The sequence below is a fragment of the Chiloscyllium plagiosum genome, unplaced genomic scaffold (genome assembly GCF_037043375.1).
Source record: "Chiloscyllium plagiosum isolate Xiang-an unplaced genomic scaffold, Cpla_swu_hap1 HiC_scaffold_11, whole genome shotgun sequence".
Taxonomy (NCBI): domain Eukaryota; kingdom Metazoa; phylum Chordata; class Chondrichthyes; order Orectolobiformes; family Hemiscylliidae; genus Chiloscyllium; species Chiloscyllium plagiosum.
This window is the reverse complement of record NW_028270149.1, coordinates 9132148-9150899: the sequence shown is the minus strand read 5'-3', so window position 1 is coordinate 9150899 and position 18752 is coordinate 9132148. Positions and strand designations below refer to the sequence as shown.

Here is an 18752-nt window from a genome sequence, read left to right as displayed (position 1 = left end):
CGCATTTTCTTTCTTGTTGAACGTGCCGCTCAATGAGGATCCTCTCTGCACCTGTAGAGACAAGTAGGGGGAGCAGGACCACACGGGAAATTCCGGGCGACCCTTCTACCATGTGCTGCTGAAATGACACCATTAATGATTGATGCTGTTTCATGGCGTGTTCCCCCCCCCCCCCCCCCCTCTGTCTCCCTTCTCTCTCTCTCTTTTCTCTGTTGGATGCTGGACGTACAGTGCGTGAGAGAGAAATCAGCGTTACTCTGGTCTGCATCCCTTTGAATTATTCAGCTTTCTTTTCAAAAACCTTTCTACGTTTAAGGCATCAGATGAGCTTGGACGGTTGTTAAGCTGTGGACTGCGGGCACGTTTTGAACATTGGAGGAAAGAGCTAGGCGCCTGTCAGACAAATGCAAGCTGCAGATCCAACAGTCACGGTGTTCCTACATATACTTTGCGGGTAGGTACAGTTAGAAACCTTATACTGGAGCGACAGATAATGTGTTCCTGATCACGTTAAGAGATTGCTTAGAGATATTATGAAAAATGATGGGGAAGGAGGGGTGGGGGAGGGAGATTTGAAGAGTAATTATTATTTAGCAATTGGGAATCAGATACATGATCTCAGTTGATCTTGAACGTAACTGCATTTGGGAATATTCCTCTCACATGGAGCTGAATTCAGGCGAAAAATAAATAATATCCATTTGAGAAGGCAGAGCCCAGAGGATGTTCTGGTGTCAGCCTTGGGATTAACCCTTCGCTGGGTGTGAGCAGTGTCCGGCCGCTCGCTGCTGCTGGCCATCATTTCAGCCCCCCTGGGTCTGAGATGGTATCGCTGCATTGCATGGTCCAGCTTTGATGTCGCCGATGCGCTTGTTTTAGAAACTCGGCTGCTTAGAGGGACAGGGAGAGAAGGTAACGGAACTTTGAGGATGCTGTTCTCGGGCAGGAACCCGGGCGCTGTACATCTCTGTGACTCGATGACTCTTGCAGCCCTGGTCGCTGGGATCTCTCCCACCGCACTCCCACCCAAGCCGACCTTTCATTCGCGTTTGCTGATCGTTCACACTCATTCCGGGTTTGGACAACTTTAGCTGTTCGTTCGCCTTCGTCTCTTGACTTGCTATTTATTCCGGTCACTCTGCATTGCTCCCCCCTCCCATTTCCCTTCCACTCGCTTTCTCTCCCTCTCTCTCTCTTCAACACTCTCCCCTTCCCCTTTTCGTTCCCCGCACTCCCTCTCTCTTCTACTCTTCAAAGCTTCCTCCTTCCCCTCTCTGTTTCCCCATCTCCCGTTCCCCCACTCTTTAATACTCCCCTTCACCCTCTTTCTCCTCTCTCCCACTTTTGAACACTCTCCACTTGCCCTCTTCCTACTCGCTCCCTCACACAAACAACCCTTCCCCTCTTTCTCTCCCATTCTGTCTTTAACACCCCCCTTTCCCCCTCTCTCCCCCACACTCTTTCCCATTCCACCACCCCACCTTCCCCTCTCTCGTTCTACCCCACTCTCTCTCCCAATCTTTAACACCCCCTTTCCCCTCTCCCGCACTCTCTCCCACTCCAGCACTCCTGCCCCCTCCCCCTCACTCTATCTCTCTCCCACTCCAGCACTCCTGCCCCCTCCCCCTCACTCTATCTCTCTCCCACTCCAGCACTCCTGCCCCCTCCCCCTCACTCTATCTCTCTCCCACTCCAACGCTCCTTCCCTCTCTCTCTCCCCCTCACTCTATCTCTCTCCCACTCTTCAACACTCCTCTCTTCCTCTTCTCTGCTGCTCCACCTCCCCACTCCCTCTTGCTGTATCTTTACAATTCCCTCCTCTTTTCTCTCTCTGTCTCTCTCTCTCTCTCTCTCTCTCTGTCTTATGCACATCACTAAAGATTGCCACTATTCTGCCCCCTCTCTCCCTCCCCCAGGTGGATGGTACCAAGATGTTCCTCCTGGTCTGGTTGGCTCTCTCAGTGCCGGGCACCTCTCCATCCTCCGGGCCGGATACCAAGGCGATCTGCTCGGTGTGTTCGTGTGCGGCAGTCGAGCACATTTTGTATATTTCCTGTGACAAAGGCAGCAGCTTGTACAGACCGAGCCAGCTCCGACCCCCGACCGCCAGCATGTACCACCTCAACTTGCAGAACAACCTACTGGGCACCCTGTACCCACACAGCTTCACCAACTTCACCAACGCCATCTCGCTACAGCTCGGCAATAACAAACTGCAGGAGATCCAGGCGGGAGCGTTCCGGGGTCTGACTCACCTCAAACAGCTACACCTGAACAACAATGAGCTGCAGCTCCTGCGGGCTGACATGTTCCTGGGGTTGGAGAACCTGGAGTATCTCCAGGCCGACTATAACCTCATCAGGGTCATCGAGAAGGGCACCTTCAACAAGATGCACCGTCTCAAGGTGCTGATCCTCAATGACAACCTGATCTCATCGCTGCCAGACAACATCTTCCGCTTCGCCTCCCTCACCCACCTGGACCTGAGGGGTAATCGACTGCAGAACATCCCTTACATCGGCGTGCTGGAACACATAGGCAGGATTGTGCAGTTTCAGCTGGAGGACAACCCCTGGAATTGTTCGTGCCAGCTCTTGGCACTGGCCAGCTGGTTGGAGAACATGCCTTACCATCTCTACATTGGGGATCCAGCCTGTGAGACCCCAGCGCAGCTCAATGGCAGGCTGCTGAAGGAGATGACCCAACGGGAGCTGTGTCCCGAGGAAGCAGAGGGTCTCCCGGACCCCAGCCAGCCCCCACCTTTCCAGCTGAGCCCCCGAGTGACCCGCCGGCCCCAACTTGCTCCCAGGCCCCCCAGCGGCTCGCCTCCCAGGAGGTCCCAGTCCGGGATCGTCTCGGGCAAATTCCTCTCCAGCAACCGCACCTACAGCCAAATCGCTTCTTTCCAAACCCGGGCCCCGCCTCTGGTCCAGTGCCCGGCCCGGTGCGAGTGCCAAAGCGACCCGTCAGACCTGGCGCTGAGTGTCAACTGCCAAGGGAGAGGGGTTGAGAGTGTCAGGGAGCTGCTGCCCACTCCGCCCAGTGCCAGCAAGCTGCTGCTCAGCGGCAACCGCATCAGGGAGATGGAGAGCTCGGAGTTCCGGGGCTACGAGGGCTTGGATCTCCTGGATCTGGGCAACAACAGGATCTCCGCCATCCAGAGGGGGGTCCTGGGTAACCTGACCAACCTGCGGAGGCTCTTTCTGAACGGCAACCAGATTGAGAGACTGTGCCAGGACATGTTCCTGGGGCTGCACAACCTGCAGTACCTTTACCTGGAGTACAACCTCATCCAGGAAGTCCTGGCGGGGACCTTCGACCCCCTGGGCAACCTGCAGCTGCTCTATCTCAACAACAACCTGCTGAAGGGGCTGCCGGCCTACGCCTTCTCGGTGGTGCCCCTGGCCCGGCTCAACCTGAGGAACAACCACTTCATGTACCTGCCGGTCAGCGGCGTGTTGGACCAGCTCAGGTCCTTGAGCCAAATCGACCTGGAGGGGAACCCCTGGGACTGCACCTGCGACCTGGTGGCCCTGAAGCTGTGGGTGGAGAAGCTGAGCGGCGCCACCACAGTGAAGGACGTGAGGTGCGAGACCCCGGTCGAGTTTGCCGGCCTGGACCTGAGGGAGCTGAGGAGCGAGGTGCTGTGTCCCAGGCTCCTGACCAAAGCCGGGGCAGTGAGCCCGAGCCCTGAAGCCAGCCTCGCTCCTGAAGCGCCCCCTCTGAACCTGAGCAAAGCCAGCACTGGGGGTCCTGTCCCCCTCTCCATCCTCATCCTCAGTATCCTGGTGGTGTTAATCCTCACCGTGTTCGTGGCGTTCTGCCTCCTGGTGTTCGTCTTGCAGAGGCACAAGAAAGGAGCAGGCAAGCACGAAGGGATGGCGAGCCAGGAGTGCACCTCCATGCAGCTCCAACTCAAGGAAGGGGAGCAGCCAGCCGCCCGGGGAGAGGGCTCCCAGCCGGGCACCGCGGGCAAGTTCATGCCGCAGACCATCGAGCAGCTCAGGAAGACTTACCCCGAGCAAGGCAGCCCGTTCGCCGACCCCCAGGGCCAGACCATCTTCCTCAGGAACGTCAGTGACAAGGACAAGAAGCGACTGAGCACCATCGACGAGTTGGACGAGTTGATCCCCAGCAGAGATCCCCACCAGCTCTACCGCAATCTGGTCGAGGGCAAGCAGGAGGTCAACAGCATCGGCTTCGGCGGCTTCGAGTTGCAGCAGCCCGAGAAACAGGGCGAGGGCAAAAAACTGAGGAAGTCTCTGCTGGGCTCCGGTCATTCCAAAATGCTGATGGAACAGCGCAAGGGCGAGTACTCGGAGCTGAAAGCCAAACTCCACGGGACCCCAGATTACTTGCAAGTTCTGGAGGAACAAACAGCTTTGAGTCAGTTGTAGGACAGCTGCAAATGGGTGTTCTTTTTTAAAAAAGAAATATATATATATAATATATGAAAAAGTGCCTTTCATTTATTTCAATTGCAGATATTGACCGGAGCCTGGAGCGATTCCTTCTCTTCTCCCCCCCACCCCCCATCGCAACGACGCAACGTGCTCCTCAGAGACTTTTATAAACTGCAGGATTTTCAATACGTTTGAAAAATAAACAAAAAAAAAATCACAGACTCCCAACATGCCAAGCACTGGGAAAGTCCAACTGCGGACGAACAACACAATCAATGGTAACAGGATTCCTTTTTTTTAAAAAAAGAAAATTGTATTCCGTGACTCAGTTCCAAAGTGTCCCACTGTCGAAAAGGCTCTGCTCTGGTCTTTTTAAGATATTCACAAGGTGCGATAGGTTGTCCTTTGTTACTGTGCTAAAAACCCCCTCCTCCCCCTTCCCCAAAATCTTCTCCCCCTCCACCCACCCTCCCACCAACAGTTCAGACCCCCTCCCCAGTGGGACTGACCATTTGCTTTTCTGTGCGTTCGCCTGAAACAGCCAGTGTTCTGATACATTTGATGCAACTTTCTAACTTTTTTTGCATGATGGACTTGTGCAGTTTCTAAATGGGACTTGGACTGGAAGGGGGTTGGGATAGCATGGGACAGAGAGATGTCAACTCAGTGTCCAAGGTGACCTTTGCTTAAATTATTATTCCTTATGATAAATTACCAAAACTGTAGTCCCAGAGAACACCCCGTAGGGAGAATTGGGAAAAGCAAAAATAATTTTGCCTATCTCATTGAACTCAGGTTGTCAGGGTCAATGAGACTTACAGCCAGTGGAGAACTGTGACCATTCTAGTAAAACAAAATCATTTTTTTCCTCTCGTTTCCTATAAGACAGCTTTAAAAACCTTAGATTTTGACTTTTTAATGTTTCAGTAAATGAATCCAAGGTACATAGTCAAGATTGTATGTTCCCACCCCAAGGATATAAGATTGCTTACTGTGTAAGCTTGTTAAATATCGTCATAGCCATTACTTGATCTCACTGCAGCATTTAAAATACTTTGAGTTAAAGATTGGCAAATATATATTCATATGTTTACTCCAGTTACCAAAATGTTTACTTGCTAACATATTTATTGATCATTTGGTGTGTTTTGTATTTTCATATTTAATTCACAGTGAACTGTGTTTAATATTAGTGCATTATTTTAGAAGCCTCAAACCCAGCTTCATTATCTATCCATTCATTTCATATTTCTTTTTCTGCTAGAGCATTTGAGATTAATGTGTAGGTCCTGACAGATTTTACAGCATTCCCTTTTAAAGCACCACTTTGTAGGAACATGGAGCAATGGGAAAGATAATCAGAAAGGGGGGCCATGTCCGTAAAAACAATTGGTCATCTATTGCAATTCAAAGGAATTTATGTTCAATCCTGCAGAAAGCAATCTGAAAAAAAAAATAGGAATTTTACTTTCTGTTTTGAATTCTTACGCTACTGTAAGAAAACATGTTGAAAGGGAAGTGCTGTGGATGCTGTAAATCTGATCAAAAGCAGTCTGGACTGGATAACACTCTACAAGCTATTCTGCACCTGTGAAGACAGGAAAGCAAAGTTAATCTGTCAGCCCCATGTCTTTTCATCTAATTGAGATGTTTTGGATGATTAAATGAACTGATACAATAAATTGAGAGTAACTATTTCCTCTTGAGTAGAATTGTATAGTTGACACTAAATTTGGAAGGGTTACAAATGGTGAGGAGGATTGTATGGAACTCAGAGAGAACATTGGCAAGTTAGTGGAATGGACAGACAGGTAGCAGAGAAGGTGTGACTCAGTGGATAGCACTGCTGCCTCACAGCACCAAGTACCTAGGTTCAATTCCAGCCTTGGGCGATTGTCTGCCTGAAGTATGCACATTCTCCATGTTGTGCTCTGGTTTTTCCCACAGTTCAAAGATGTGCAGATTCGATGAATTGGCCAAGCTAAGTTGTCCAAAGTGTCCAGGGGATGTGCAAGCTGGGTAGTTTGGCCATGGAAAATGTGGGGTTACAGGGACAGCATAGGGGCATGGATCTGGATAGGATGCTCTTCAGAGGATCGTTGTGGACCTGATGCGCCAACCCCTACTTCCACTCTGTCAGGGGCCTATGAAGTTTCAATGATGTGGAAGTGTCAGTTTTGTACTGGCGTGGACAAAGTTAAAAATCATGCAACACCAGGTTATAGTCCAACAGTTTGTTTGGAAGTATTAGCTTCCAGAGCACTGCTCCTTCATTAGGTAACTAGTGGGCAGGATCATACGACACAGAATTTATAGCAAAAGATCATAGTGTTATGCAATTAAAACAATGCATTGAACAAACCACTAGTTACCTGATGAAGGAACAGCACTTTGAAATCTAATACTTCCAAATAAACCTGTTGTGTGTGATTTTTAACTATGAATTTAAAATGCAGAGAAGTGTAAGGTCAGAAGAACATTGAAAGACAATATGAAATAGAGGATACAGTCTGAAAAGTGGTGCAGGAGCAGAGTGACCTGGGTATATATGTGCACACATCATCTAAGGTAGCAGGACAAGTGGAGAGAGTGGTTAATAAAGCATACGGTGCCCTCTTTTTTATTAACAGGGGTGCAGCAGACACGAGCAAGGAGGTGATGTTGAACTTGCACCTGAACTGGTGTATTGCGTACATTTATGGGCACCACATTTTAGGAAAGATTCAAATGCATTGAAGAGAGTGCTGAAGTGATTCACCATCACTGACAAACTTCAGTGATAAGGATAGATTGAAGGATTTGGGACTGTTCTCCTTGGAGAGGATGCTGAGAGGAAATTTGATACAGGTTTTCAAAATTATGAGTGGATGGAGAGAGTAGATAGGGAGAAGATGTTCCCACTCGTAAAAGAAACAAGGATATGTGGACATAGATTTTAAATGATGTGCAAATAAAGAACAGGTGATGTGAGAAATAAATGTATTTTTCAACAGCGAGTAGTTAGGCTGTGGAATGTGGAACTGTGATGGAGGCAGGTTCAATGAGGGCCATTAGATGGTTATTTCAAGAGAAATGGTGTGTAGAGTATGGAGATAAAGCGGGAGATTGCCACTCGGTCTTAGAATCAGTGCAGAGGCCAAGTGGTATAATAATTCTGTGATTCTGATTCAATGATTCTCTGACTGAAGAGGTGAGGAATCAGAACAAGGGGCATGAATTAACTTTCAAATTAGAAGGAGAGTGTTTCGGCATGATAGTAGGAACTACTGTTTCACACAGGTGGTGGTACAGGTGCAACACTCTCAATACAATAAAAGCTGTTGTGGGTGGGGTTTGATGGATTTTTCATGACTGACATGAACAGATTTTTGTTTATTTTAAGTGATTTGTTTCCAGCTGTTCAGGTACAATCAAAATTCGTGTCAGCTATGATGTAATTGATGGTGAAACAGGGCCGAGGGGTTGAATAACATCCTCATGTTTCTGTGTACTTAATGTGAATTTAGTAAAAACAAATGAAGGATGAATTCTTATGCTCTACAACATTTTCAAAGGGCATATTTAGGGTTTTCTGATAAGGTGTAGAGTTGAGTCCATGACCTGTGACATGTATGAGGCTGACCTCTCCTGTGGGTCCCACTCATCACTGGCTGTTACTGGTAAAAATTATTTTCCAATATGCAGGTCCTCATTTATCATAAGAACAAATCCCTTTGTCACATGTCCTGTGCTCAATGGCCTAAATTGCCCCGCAATGTCTCAATTTTAAATTTAAATTCCCTGGCAACTCTACATTCTTGTCATTTCTGCTTTGTGTGTATCTGCAATGGCTCAGTGTTTAATGCTGCTCATGTAAAGTGCTGTTTTACTATATTGTAGATGCCATAATAGTAGAAACTGGCATTGACAACTCTCACGCCAGTGCACAATTTGGCAAATCAATATCTATGGCAGTTTCAACTATCACTTGGAAAGGTTGGCAGTGATTTTTGGGACCCGTGAATACTTAGAAAGCTAAGCAGTTATCTGTTAGGTTTGAAGTCTAGAAGCATGCCAGAGGATTAAGGGTGGTAAGAGTTGTCTCTGGAATTGGAAAGCCTGTTGCAGGCTGTTGTCTGGTTTATAGCCAAAAAGTGTACAGGTTAAATGTTTCTACCAGTCAGATAGCAAGGCAGGTCAACTTTAACCATTCAAAACACTAGGTGCATGTATTTCACAGACAGAGTGAGAAAGTATATTCTTCACATAGAAGACTTGCTGCTGTTGTGGTAATGTCACTCAGATTAGTAATCCAGGAGCCCAGGCTAATGCTTTGGTGATATGCATTCACGTACCATTGTGGAATCTGGTGGAATTTGAATATAGTTAACAAATCTGGAGTTGTAAAACTGGTCTGAGTGATATTTGTGGCCAAAATGACTAGAGTTAGTTGAAAACCTACTTGGTTCATTAATGTCCATTGGGGAGGTAGGCCTGGTACACACTACATCATGACTCCAGACTCAATCATGTGGTTCACACTTAACTGCCTTCTGAAATGCTAATTTCAAGGCCATTTAGAGATGGGAAACAAATAGTCACCTCACCAGGATATCCACATCCTGTGAAAAAATAAAAGAAGGAAAATCCGTAGGCATCCATTCATTATCTTACTATCTGCGTGTAATGCAGAATGGAAAATGGTCAGGGGATTTGAGTTTACACATAATATACAGGAAATTTACTCTAATGGATCCAAACCTCTTAATATTGCAAAAACTGGTCTGTTTTTCAACCAGCTGTGAGCAGAGCCAGGGAGATTCTCAATATTCAACAATGACAATAAATGGCTGGCAATAACAGAATAAAAACAATCTGGCTTTTATTTTAGGTGTAAGAATAGAATTTTAAGGCTACTTTATGATATATTTTATAACATCCACTACTTATTTGCTTTAGTTGATGAGAGAGACTTGGTTTGTGATTAAAATATTCCAATTTCAAATCAAAATAACAGAGTGAGCAGGGAATGCATTCCTTGTTGATTGATTATCATATCAGCAACACTGTCCTTTCTTAATTTTGGATGAGAGGGATGAAAACTGACCTTTGCTATATTGTACACTTTCAAATAGCAGAAATGCTGTGGTTGTGCTGAACATTAAGATATTCACCAACACATGCTTTTGACAGGATTACCAATTTTGCAAGCAGAGATTAGAGAGAAGATGTTTCATTGCCAGGTGGATCAGTAATGAGGTATAGACTTAAGAGAAGTCAGAATAGAATCAGATGGGAGATAAGAAGTTTCTGTTTACTTAATGAGTTGCTGGGATCTGGAATGCATGAAAAGAAGAGAATGAAGATTTGCAGGGCTATGGGGAAAGAGTGGGAGAGAAAGGAGCAGTATCGATTAGTCGGTTCTACAAGATGATACCTTGCTTCTGCAATACTAATGTTATCCTCAACTGCTATGATTAAGTCAGTCCTTGCTCTTCACTTATGTTAACAGCTACTGGACTAGTTTCTTCTAATGAATTTTCTTAATCTGTCATTCTTTGCTGGCATGCTGACAACTGATGCAACAAAATTTCAAGAAAGGAAATTTGTATTGAATGAAAATATGTCCTCTAACATATTATAAGTAATGTCAATGGATATGCTTAGATGTAATGTAATGGATGGGTGGTAGTTCTGGAAACAAAAGCTTTGATTATGTTATAAATGACATCGCGTATCATTGAAACCCAAGAGTAAATCATGACCTTACATCTACCAGCACTTGTTTAATCATTGTAACATCTGCCATTTAGTATTTTTAATTGATTGGAGATAGGTTGGGCTTAAAATGCTGCGTCAGTTTTGAGTTCCTTACTGATGTCTTCAACTTAGGCTTGGACATGGCATGTTCAACGCAGTACAGGAGAATTATTTAAACTCTAAATATGTTGGATGCTGGAGATCTGAAATAAAGACAGATATTCAGCAGGTCTGAAAGCACCTGTGGAGAGAGAAATAGATCTAACATTTTGAATTCAGTGACTTCTCAGAGCAGTATAGTCAGACTGGACTCGAAACACTAACTCCGTTTCTCCCTCCATAGATGCTGAAAGGCCAGAGGAATTATTTTCTCACATTAAGTTGTTAGGTTGGTTGAATATCTCATCCACTTATTATTATGATAACCTTTCATCTCTCCCTGCCTTGCCCATTAGTAATTCATCTGTTCCAGTCTTAATTGTATAAAATGCAAATCTTTCTGTAGTTTTACAACAGACAAAACATTGGAACAGAGTTTCTCAGGGAGTTATCATATGGATGGTTCTACATTTCTGATATGTACCAAGAAAGAATTGGCAGTGTAACTCAGAAATTCAGTTCGGAAGTGAAACTGCAAATTGTGTGTCCACCTTGCCTGCAGATTTAGCTTTTGAAAGCGCATACATAGCAATTTGGTGCCCTTGCATTCCTGGAGTAAAATTAAATTGGACTCAAATTTACAAATGGATAGCTTCCCCGACTGATGTTAGCAAGCAGCCTTTCCATGATTAATAGTTTGCAAAGCTGAGCATGTGCACGGAATTAAAATTCCAGCATAGAAGTGGTTCATTGTGCATTACAAAATAAAAGGAGAAATTATCATCTTGCTTTTTCTCTGAAGGTTGGCAGATAAAAAAAAGGAAAAATGACAGAGGAAAAGGTAACTTTCTGAATTACCTTTCTTCATTTGAAGCCATTTGATAAGCTGCTACATAAAAGGTTGCTACACGAGATAAAAAAAAGCTTGTGATGCTGAGGGTAACAGACAGACAATTGGCTAATGAATAGGAAATAGAGAGCTGGGATAATGGGCAATTTGTAGCTTGGTGAACTGTGAATTGTGGAGTGCTACAGGGATCCTCCTAGAGCCACGATTATTTAGGATTCGTATTAATGATTTGGATGAAAGTATTGAATGTATTGTGGTCAGCTTTACTGTGATATAAAGATCGGCAGAAAACAAGCTGTGAGGCACAAAGACTCTGAAAAGGGATGTAACTTTGTTAAGGGAACTGGCAAATATTTGGCAGATATGTGGGTAAATGTGTGTTTGTCCACTTTGGCAGGAAGAATAGAAAAGCAGAACACTATTTAAACGGACAGAGACTACAGAATCCTGTGGTCTTTTGTATAGGAATATGTTTGTAGCCAGCAAATTAAAGTTACACTGTTAACAATGACTCTCTGCAAATGAACAAAGACACTTTGTGTTATAACAGCAAAGTACTGCAGATTCTGGAAATATAAAATAAAAACTGAGAATGCTGGAGAAACTCAGCAGGTCTGGCAGCATCTATGGAGAGAGAAACAGAGTTAACTTCTAGTATGGCTCTTCCTCAGAACTGAAAGAAGTAGGAAACATTCCAACATCCTTCAGTGCTGAAAGAAGGTCATACCCAAATTTCTGGATTTTCACATGACATGAACTTAAAATGTCAATTCTGCTTCTCTCCCCACAGATGCTGCCAGATTTGCTGAGTTTCTCTCACCTTTACTGTGTTTGTTAAAGGCGTTTTGTGTACTTGCACTTTCATTGCATGGGTTCACAAAGGTCTCTTCCCACTTGTAATGAAAAGTTACGTATCGATTACCTTGAAGGCTTATTAACATGTGAACATATTAGTCTGGAGCAGGCTGACCAATCATTCCCACAACCTTGCTTTGCCATTTACTTAGATTTTGACTAATCTGACTATAACTTCAATTCCATATTCTTACCTACCCCTGATAACGTTTCATCTCTCCCTGCCTTGCCCATTAGTAATTGATCTGTTCCGGTCTTAAAAATATTTAAATACTCTGTTTTCTTCACTTTTTAAAGAACAAAATTCCAAAGAAACATGACTCTGTACGAGAATATTGTCTCCACATCTCTGCCTTATGTGGGCAATTTTTAACATGAACCCTGATTTCTAGATTTTCCCCAAAATCGAAACATCCTCTTCACATCCACATTGTCAAGTCGACTCAGGATCTTAGTTGGGATCTTGCAAAAAGTTGTGCATTGACCTTTAACTATACCAGTCAGACCATGAACTTTAAGGGTATATTTATTCATTGACTTCAGCTGCTCAGCAAAGGTCATTCTGCAATGAAGCTGAAATTGATGAACGATATAGAGAGAAATCAGTAACTCCTCACTGAATTACCAACTCAAAAGTGTACCCTTCTGTCTCCCACCCCACACAACCTGCCAAATATATTGGCGTCCAAAACCTAAATCATTATTAGTTGCAAGGTCAAAGTTGATCACATATCTTTCATTTGCAATCATGACTTCAGTGCATTATTCAGAAAAAAGACGCTAATAGGTTGATAATGTATGTAGACTTCCAAAAGGCATTTGGCAAGTACCATATAAATAGAATAAAAATGACAGAGATGGAAATGTGTTGCTGGAGAAGCGCAGCAGGTCAGGCAGCATCTAGGGAACAGGAGAATCGACGTTTCGGGCATTAGCCCTTCTTCAGGAAGAAGGGCTAATGCCCGAAACATCGATTCTCTGTTCCCTAGATGCTGCCTGACCTGCTGCGCTTCTCCAGCAACACATTTCCATCTCTGATCTCCAGCATCTGCAGACCTCACTTTCTCTTTAAAAATGACAGAGGCAATATGGGCAAGAAAAAGGTTGAGCAACAGAAAAAAAGAGCATGGGTGAGTGACCAGTTAGTTTTCCGGCTAGAGGAAGGTATCCAATGGGTCCTCCAGGATTCATTATTAGCACCATTGCTATTCATAACTTATGCTCAGGTATGCAGAGTAGAATTTCTGAATTTTCACATGGCAAAAATTCTGAAATATAGTGAACTGTAACAGTGATGGTGTGAGACCGCATGAAGACAAAGATATTCTGATGGAATGGGTGGGAACATGATAGATGCAACTTAATGCAGAGCTGTGTGAAAGGATGCATTTTTTGTCAGAAGGTCAAGGAAAGCAAAGATGAACTAAACGCTCCAATTGGAAAGTGGATCCTGAAGTAGAGAAATCCAGGGGTTTATCTACACAAATTGTTGAATGCAGCAGGGAATGCTGAGAAAGTATTTACTGAAACAAATGGAATCCGAGTCTTTATAACTCAGGGCAGAGAGAAATAATTGTGATAAACCTTTATAAAATGCTGGTCTGGCCTCAAATTGAGCATTTTGAGCAATTCTGGGAACGTTAATTTAGCAAGTTTGTGAAGACGTTTGAAAAGGTAAAGATTTGCAAGAACAGTTCCAGAAATGAGGGACTTCAGTCCAGTGGACAGATTTGAGAAGCTGGGATGGTTCTTTCTGGAGAGAAGATGGAGGATATTTGACAGAGGTGTTAAGCTATCTGTGATATATGTGCTGATTTGTTTTTTTTGGCTCTTAGATGCAGGAAAACCTAAGTTTAATCTTGGAAGGATTATAACTAATTTTCTTTTATCTAATTTATGCTGTCTAGTTGACAGATGAGTTTAGCCAATCTATACACATAACCTTCATCACAGTCATTTATATGGTCCCTCAGAACATTTGCACATACACTCTGGATTAGTGGTGCTAGAAAAGCACAGCAGTTCAGGCAGCATCCCAGGAACAGTAAAATCGCGTTTCGGGCAAAAGCCTTTCATCAGGAATAAAGGCAGAGAGCCTGAAGCATGGAGAGATAAGCTAGAGGAGGGTGGGGGTGGGGAGAAAGTAGCATAGAGTACAATGGGTGAATGGGGGAGGGGATGAAGGTGATGGGTCGGGGGCTGGGGGAGGGTGGAGTGGATAGGTGGAAAAGAAGATAGGCAGGTAGGACAAGTCATGAGGACAGTGCTGAGCTGGAAGTTTGGAACTAGGGTGAGGTGGGGCAAGGGGAAATGAGGAAACTGTTGAAGTCCACATTGATGCCCTGGGGTTGAAGTGTTCCGAGGAGGAAGATGAGGCGTTCTTCCTCCAGGCGTCTGGTGGTGAGAGAGCGGCGGTGAAGGAGGCCCAGGACCTCCATGTCCTTGGCAGACTGGGAGGGGGAGTTGAAATGTTGGGCCACGGGGCGGTGTAGTTGATTGGTACGGGTGTCCCGGAGATGTTCCCTAAAGCGCTCTGCTAGGAGGCGCCCAGTCTCCCCAATGTAGAGGAGACCGCATCGGGAGCAACGGATACAATAAATGATATTAGTGGATGTGCAGGTAAAACTTTGATGGATGTGGAAGGCTCCTTTAGGGCCTTGGATGGAGGTGAGGGAGGAGGTGTGGGCGCAGGTTTTGCAGTTCCTGCAGTGGCAGGGGAAGGTGCCAGGATGGGAGGGTGGGTTGTAGGGGGGCGTGGACCTGACCAGGTAGTCACGGAGGGAACGGTCTTTGCGGAAGGCAGAAAGGGGTGGGGAGGGAAATATATCCCTGGTGGTGGGGTCTTTTTGGAGGTGGTGGAAATGTCGGTGGATAATTTGGTTTCTGCGAAGGTTGGTAGGGTGGAAGGTGAGCACCAGGGGCGTCCTGTCCTTGTTACGGTTGGAGGGGTGGGGTCTGAGGGCGGAGGTGCGGGATGTGGACGAGATGCATTAGAGTGCATCTTTAACCATGTGGGAAGGGAAATTGCAGTCTCTAAAGAAGGAGGCCATTTCGTGTGTTCTGTGGTGGAACTGGTCCTCCTGGGAGCAGATACGGCGGAGGCGGAGGAATTTGCATCTTTAACCACGTGGGAAGGGAAATTGTAACCACAGTCTCCCATGTGACAGGTGGGGATACTAACCATTACACTACCGAGGAACTCCCTAAACTCCCTATTTGCACATACAGTTGGTTTCTTCATGATTAGTTCCTAGTTCTTTACCAAAAATGCTACAAATGCCTCTTTGTTTTAAAACCCGATGTCACTCACACAATAACTGCTCCAGTCATTAACTTCTCCAAACTAAAGAAGATTATCAATTGATTTCTTTCTTTCTCATAAATAATCTGACACACCTATTGGAATCTTTCATGTGCAATCATCTCTAAAAATATTATTCATGGTAATTATTAGCTGGTAAGATATTGTTCCCCCATCTTAATGATTTGTTGTTCTCAATGGGGAGTTGGTATGCAGTACAGATGATGTTATTCCTGGTGTTGGGGGAAGAATTCTTTCTCTTGTTAATGTTGTTTCACTGGATAGTGATATTTCTGGTGTTGTTGACCTTTATCTGGTCTTCCAGTTCTGGTGTCGGACAAACAGGAGTTCTGTTCTATGCATGGACCTCAGAGGTCCCGAAGCAGATAAAATATTTAGAGGCAACAAAATATTCCAAAATTTGATTGAAAAACTCTGGGTATATTTGAAACTTAACCTTCTTTGTGTCTGATCAGATTTTCAATGATTTTCAATGGTATTTGTTTCAACTTTCAGTGGTGACATCTCATTATCCTCATTTTTGAGGTATTCAGCAGCTCTTCCTGACTCTTAACCTCAACATAACAGAGCCATCTGTTTCAGTAATCTTGTGTTTGCCCTGCTATCTGAAAGATGTCGTGAAACTTGAAAGGGTTCTGAAAAGATTTACAAGAATTTTAGAGTTGGAGGATTTGGAGGAGTTGGAGGGAGAGGCTGAATGATTAGTTTTCCTGGAGTGTCAGAGGCTAAGGGGAAACTTTATACCAGTTTATAAATTCATGAGGGGCATGAATAGGGTGAATAGACAAGGTCTTTTTTCCCTATGTACTGCAATCCAATACTGGAGGACATAGGTTTCGGGTAAGAGGAGAAAGATTTAAGAGGGACCTAAGGGACGAGTGCTTCACGCAGAGGGTGGTGCGTGTATGAAATGAGCTGCCAGAGGAGGTGGTGGAGACCGGTACAATTACAACATTTAAAAGGTATCTGGGTGGGTATATGAATAGGAAAGTTTTAGAGAGACATGGACCAAATGCTGGCAAAAGGGATTAGATTAGGTTAGGATATCTGGTTGGCATGGACGAGTTTGACTGAAGAGTCTGTGCCCGTGCTGTACATCTCTATGAATGTGTGAGGTTAACTTCTTTAACCTTTGTGTGTTCCTCTGATCAGGCCTGCTGCTAAGAGTTGAATCTCACTCCCCTGTTAGCATGGCAGTGTTCACCTTCAGACCATCTTTATTCGGATCATTACTATCTTCCAAATTTTCTGGAGGGTCCTCTGAGTAGGGATCATGTTACTCCATGCTCCAGGATCAATCTTCTTCAGATTCATGATGTGGGCATCATCTTGTATCCTCTGGTTGTATGAGTTACTTTCTACCCATTTGTTTTGTTGCTCCAATAACTCATCTGCAACCATCTTCCTCCTTACTACATATTCTGTTTCAAAATCCCTTTGACATGTTCTGCAGAGTGTTTCCATTTCTGGCTGTCTGTAAATTCACGTGACCGTCTGGAGCTTCTGCAAATCTTTCTCTTGCTTTAGTACATATTCATCTGTTGTTGTTTGAATGCATCATGCCTGCTGCCTTTGACTTGGCTATGCTGAAGGCTAGCTGTTTGGCGAGTCAGCTACTCCATCTGCTTCTGGCTTCATGTGCTCTGGCAGTGTTTACAGCCCAAGAAATTGTGAACTTGTCATTTCCGATTAGTGTTTTCTGTACTTTGGAGTCTGCAGAACTCTGAATCAATTGATCTATTAGCCTTTCATCTGTGTCCTTAATGCCTGCATTTCTCAGTCTTGCTGCAAAGTTTTCATCTGACTCCTGTCTGAGGCCTTTATTTCATATCAATTAATCCAATGCATTGATGGAGGTGGATACCGGATCTTTCAAAATTTTGTCTGAGTTTCAGCCCTTAGCTGTTAAGTAGTGGGATGCCTTGCCTCCAGCCCACGGAAGGATATAATTGACCCTCTTTTCATTGTGAGTTATTTAGAAAGCCAGTGACTTTTGTTGGAAGATCAATAACATCAGTGCATCACTATAAAGTGAAAGGCAAGATGTTTAAAGGGGAATTGAGGAAAAGCTTTTTCATCCAGGGTATGGTGGGAATCCAGAATGCAAATGGGAATCTTGGAGGATAGCTGAGGTGGGGAACCTTACAATCTTGAAAGACTCTGAAGTAGTTTGATCTGACAAATGCCAAGTAACCTTCATGCCATACAAATGCCAGGCAATGGCATATCTAACAAGACAGAATCTAACTATTGCTCCTTGATGTTCAGTGGTATTGCCATCAGTGAATCCTCCGATATCAACATTCTGGGGTTACAATTGCCCATAAATTGAACTGGACCAGCCATATAAATATCGTGACTACAAGAGCAGCTTAGAGACTAGGCAGACTGCCAGTGATGTATTATCCCCACTTGCCTGTACAGGTGCAACTCCAACAATACACAAGAAGCTTAACACCTTCCAGGCAAAGTGACCCACTTGACTGGCAATACATCTAACCAATATTTACCAATATGTGCCAGCTCCTTCTACCACTGACAGTAACAGCAGAGTGTACCATCTATGAGATGTACTGTATCTAAAACAGAAATTCACTAAAACCCTTCTGATCGCAATTTCCAAATTCATGACTGTTACATTTCTGTTTAAGAGTGACGGATTTCAATCCTGTAAGAGTTTAAGAGCTAATATAATATCTTAGGGTCTAACAATCTTCCCACATCCCAAAATCCTATATTCTTCCTGAGCTTTTCACTTACATGTACTTGACTTTTTGCATCATGCCTACTGTTGGAGGGCTGATTGATTTCATGGTGGCCCTTCCACAATTCCACTTTCCAAGTCTATCTTTAGCTGCGTTTTCAATGCAGTTGGAGTGGGTCAGTATTATGCAACTGCACAATTCCCTGAGTTGGCTTCTGTTTTTCTTTAATGCTTCCGTATTAATTGCTGTGACCTCATTGTGTCGAAGTTCCCCGTGTAGTTAGGAAACTTCCAAGAGTGACCAGGTTCCTGGGAAGAATTATGGCACAGATGTTCTGTTTTACCTGCATGCTAAACACTCCATACTTGTTGTCAATCATGTGCCGTTCCCATTCATTTTGGTATTTTTAAGAGTGTGTTCTATATTACTGAGAATTTGGAGAGGTGATGGCTTGGCTAGGTTATCCTATGCTGTCTTCTGAGCATGATTTCCTCTACAGATGGTAGTTCATATCTAAAGGTGTTATTCTTAAATATAGTGTGGCAATATGGAGATCTTGTTTTAACATCCTGCAGTTCGTGATTAAAAGTATGAGCTGTTCACTCAGTAGACTGTGGGATCTGCGATATTGTGGTAAAGCTGTCATATGGGTTATGCTTTCTTTAACACACGTCTCTGAAATTTCTGCCTCTATGTTGTATCCTACTGTCAGATATGATCTCTGCAGGCACATAGGAACATAGCAACATGCAAACAGAAATAGGCCAATTAGGCTCTCG

General features: G+C 44.4%; 1 protein-coding gene across 5 annotated transcripts in view; it reads left to right on the top strand.

The window, feature by feature from the left end:
• Positions 1–213: 213 nt before the first annotated feature.
• Positions 214–18752, top strand: part of slitrk4 (SLIT and NTRK-like family, member 4) — a 127191-nt gene continuing 108652 nt past the window's right edge. For 4 of the 5 annotated variants that reach the window (XR_006313827.2, XR_006313830.2, XR_015758610.1 and 1 more), the window contains exons 1-2: positions 214–454; positions 1917–4681. Coding sequence is in view for 1 of the 5 variants with exons in the window: in XM_043705181.2 (XP_043561116.2) it covers positions 1932–4397 (2466 nt within the window). In the remaining 4 variants the exon portion in view is untranslated. Of the gene's footprint in view, positions 455–1916; positions 6054–18752 lie in introns of those variants that run through there. The other variant, XM_043705181.2, reaches the window with a different exon arrangement.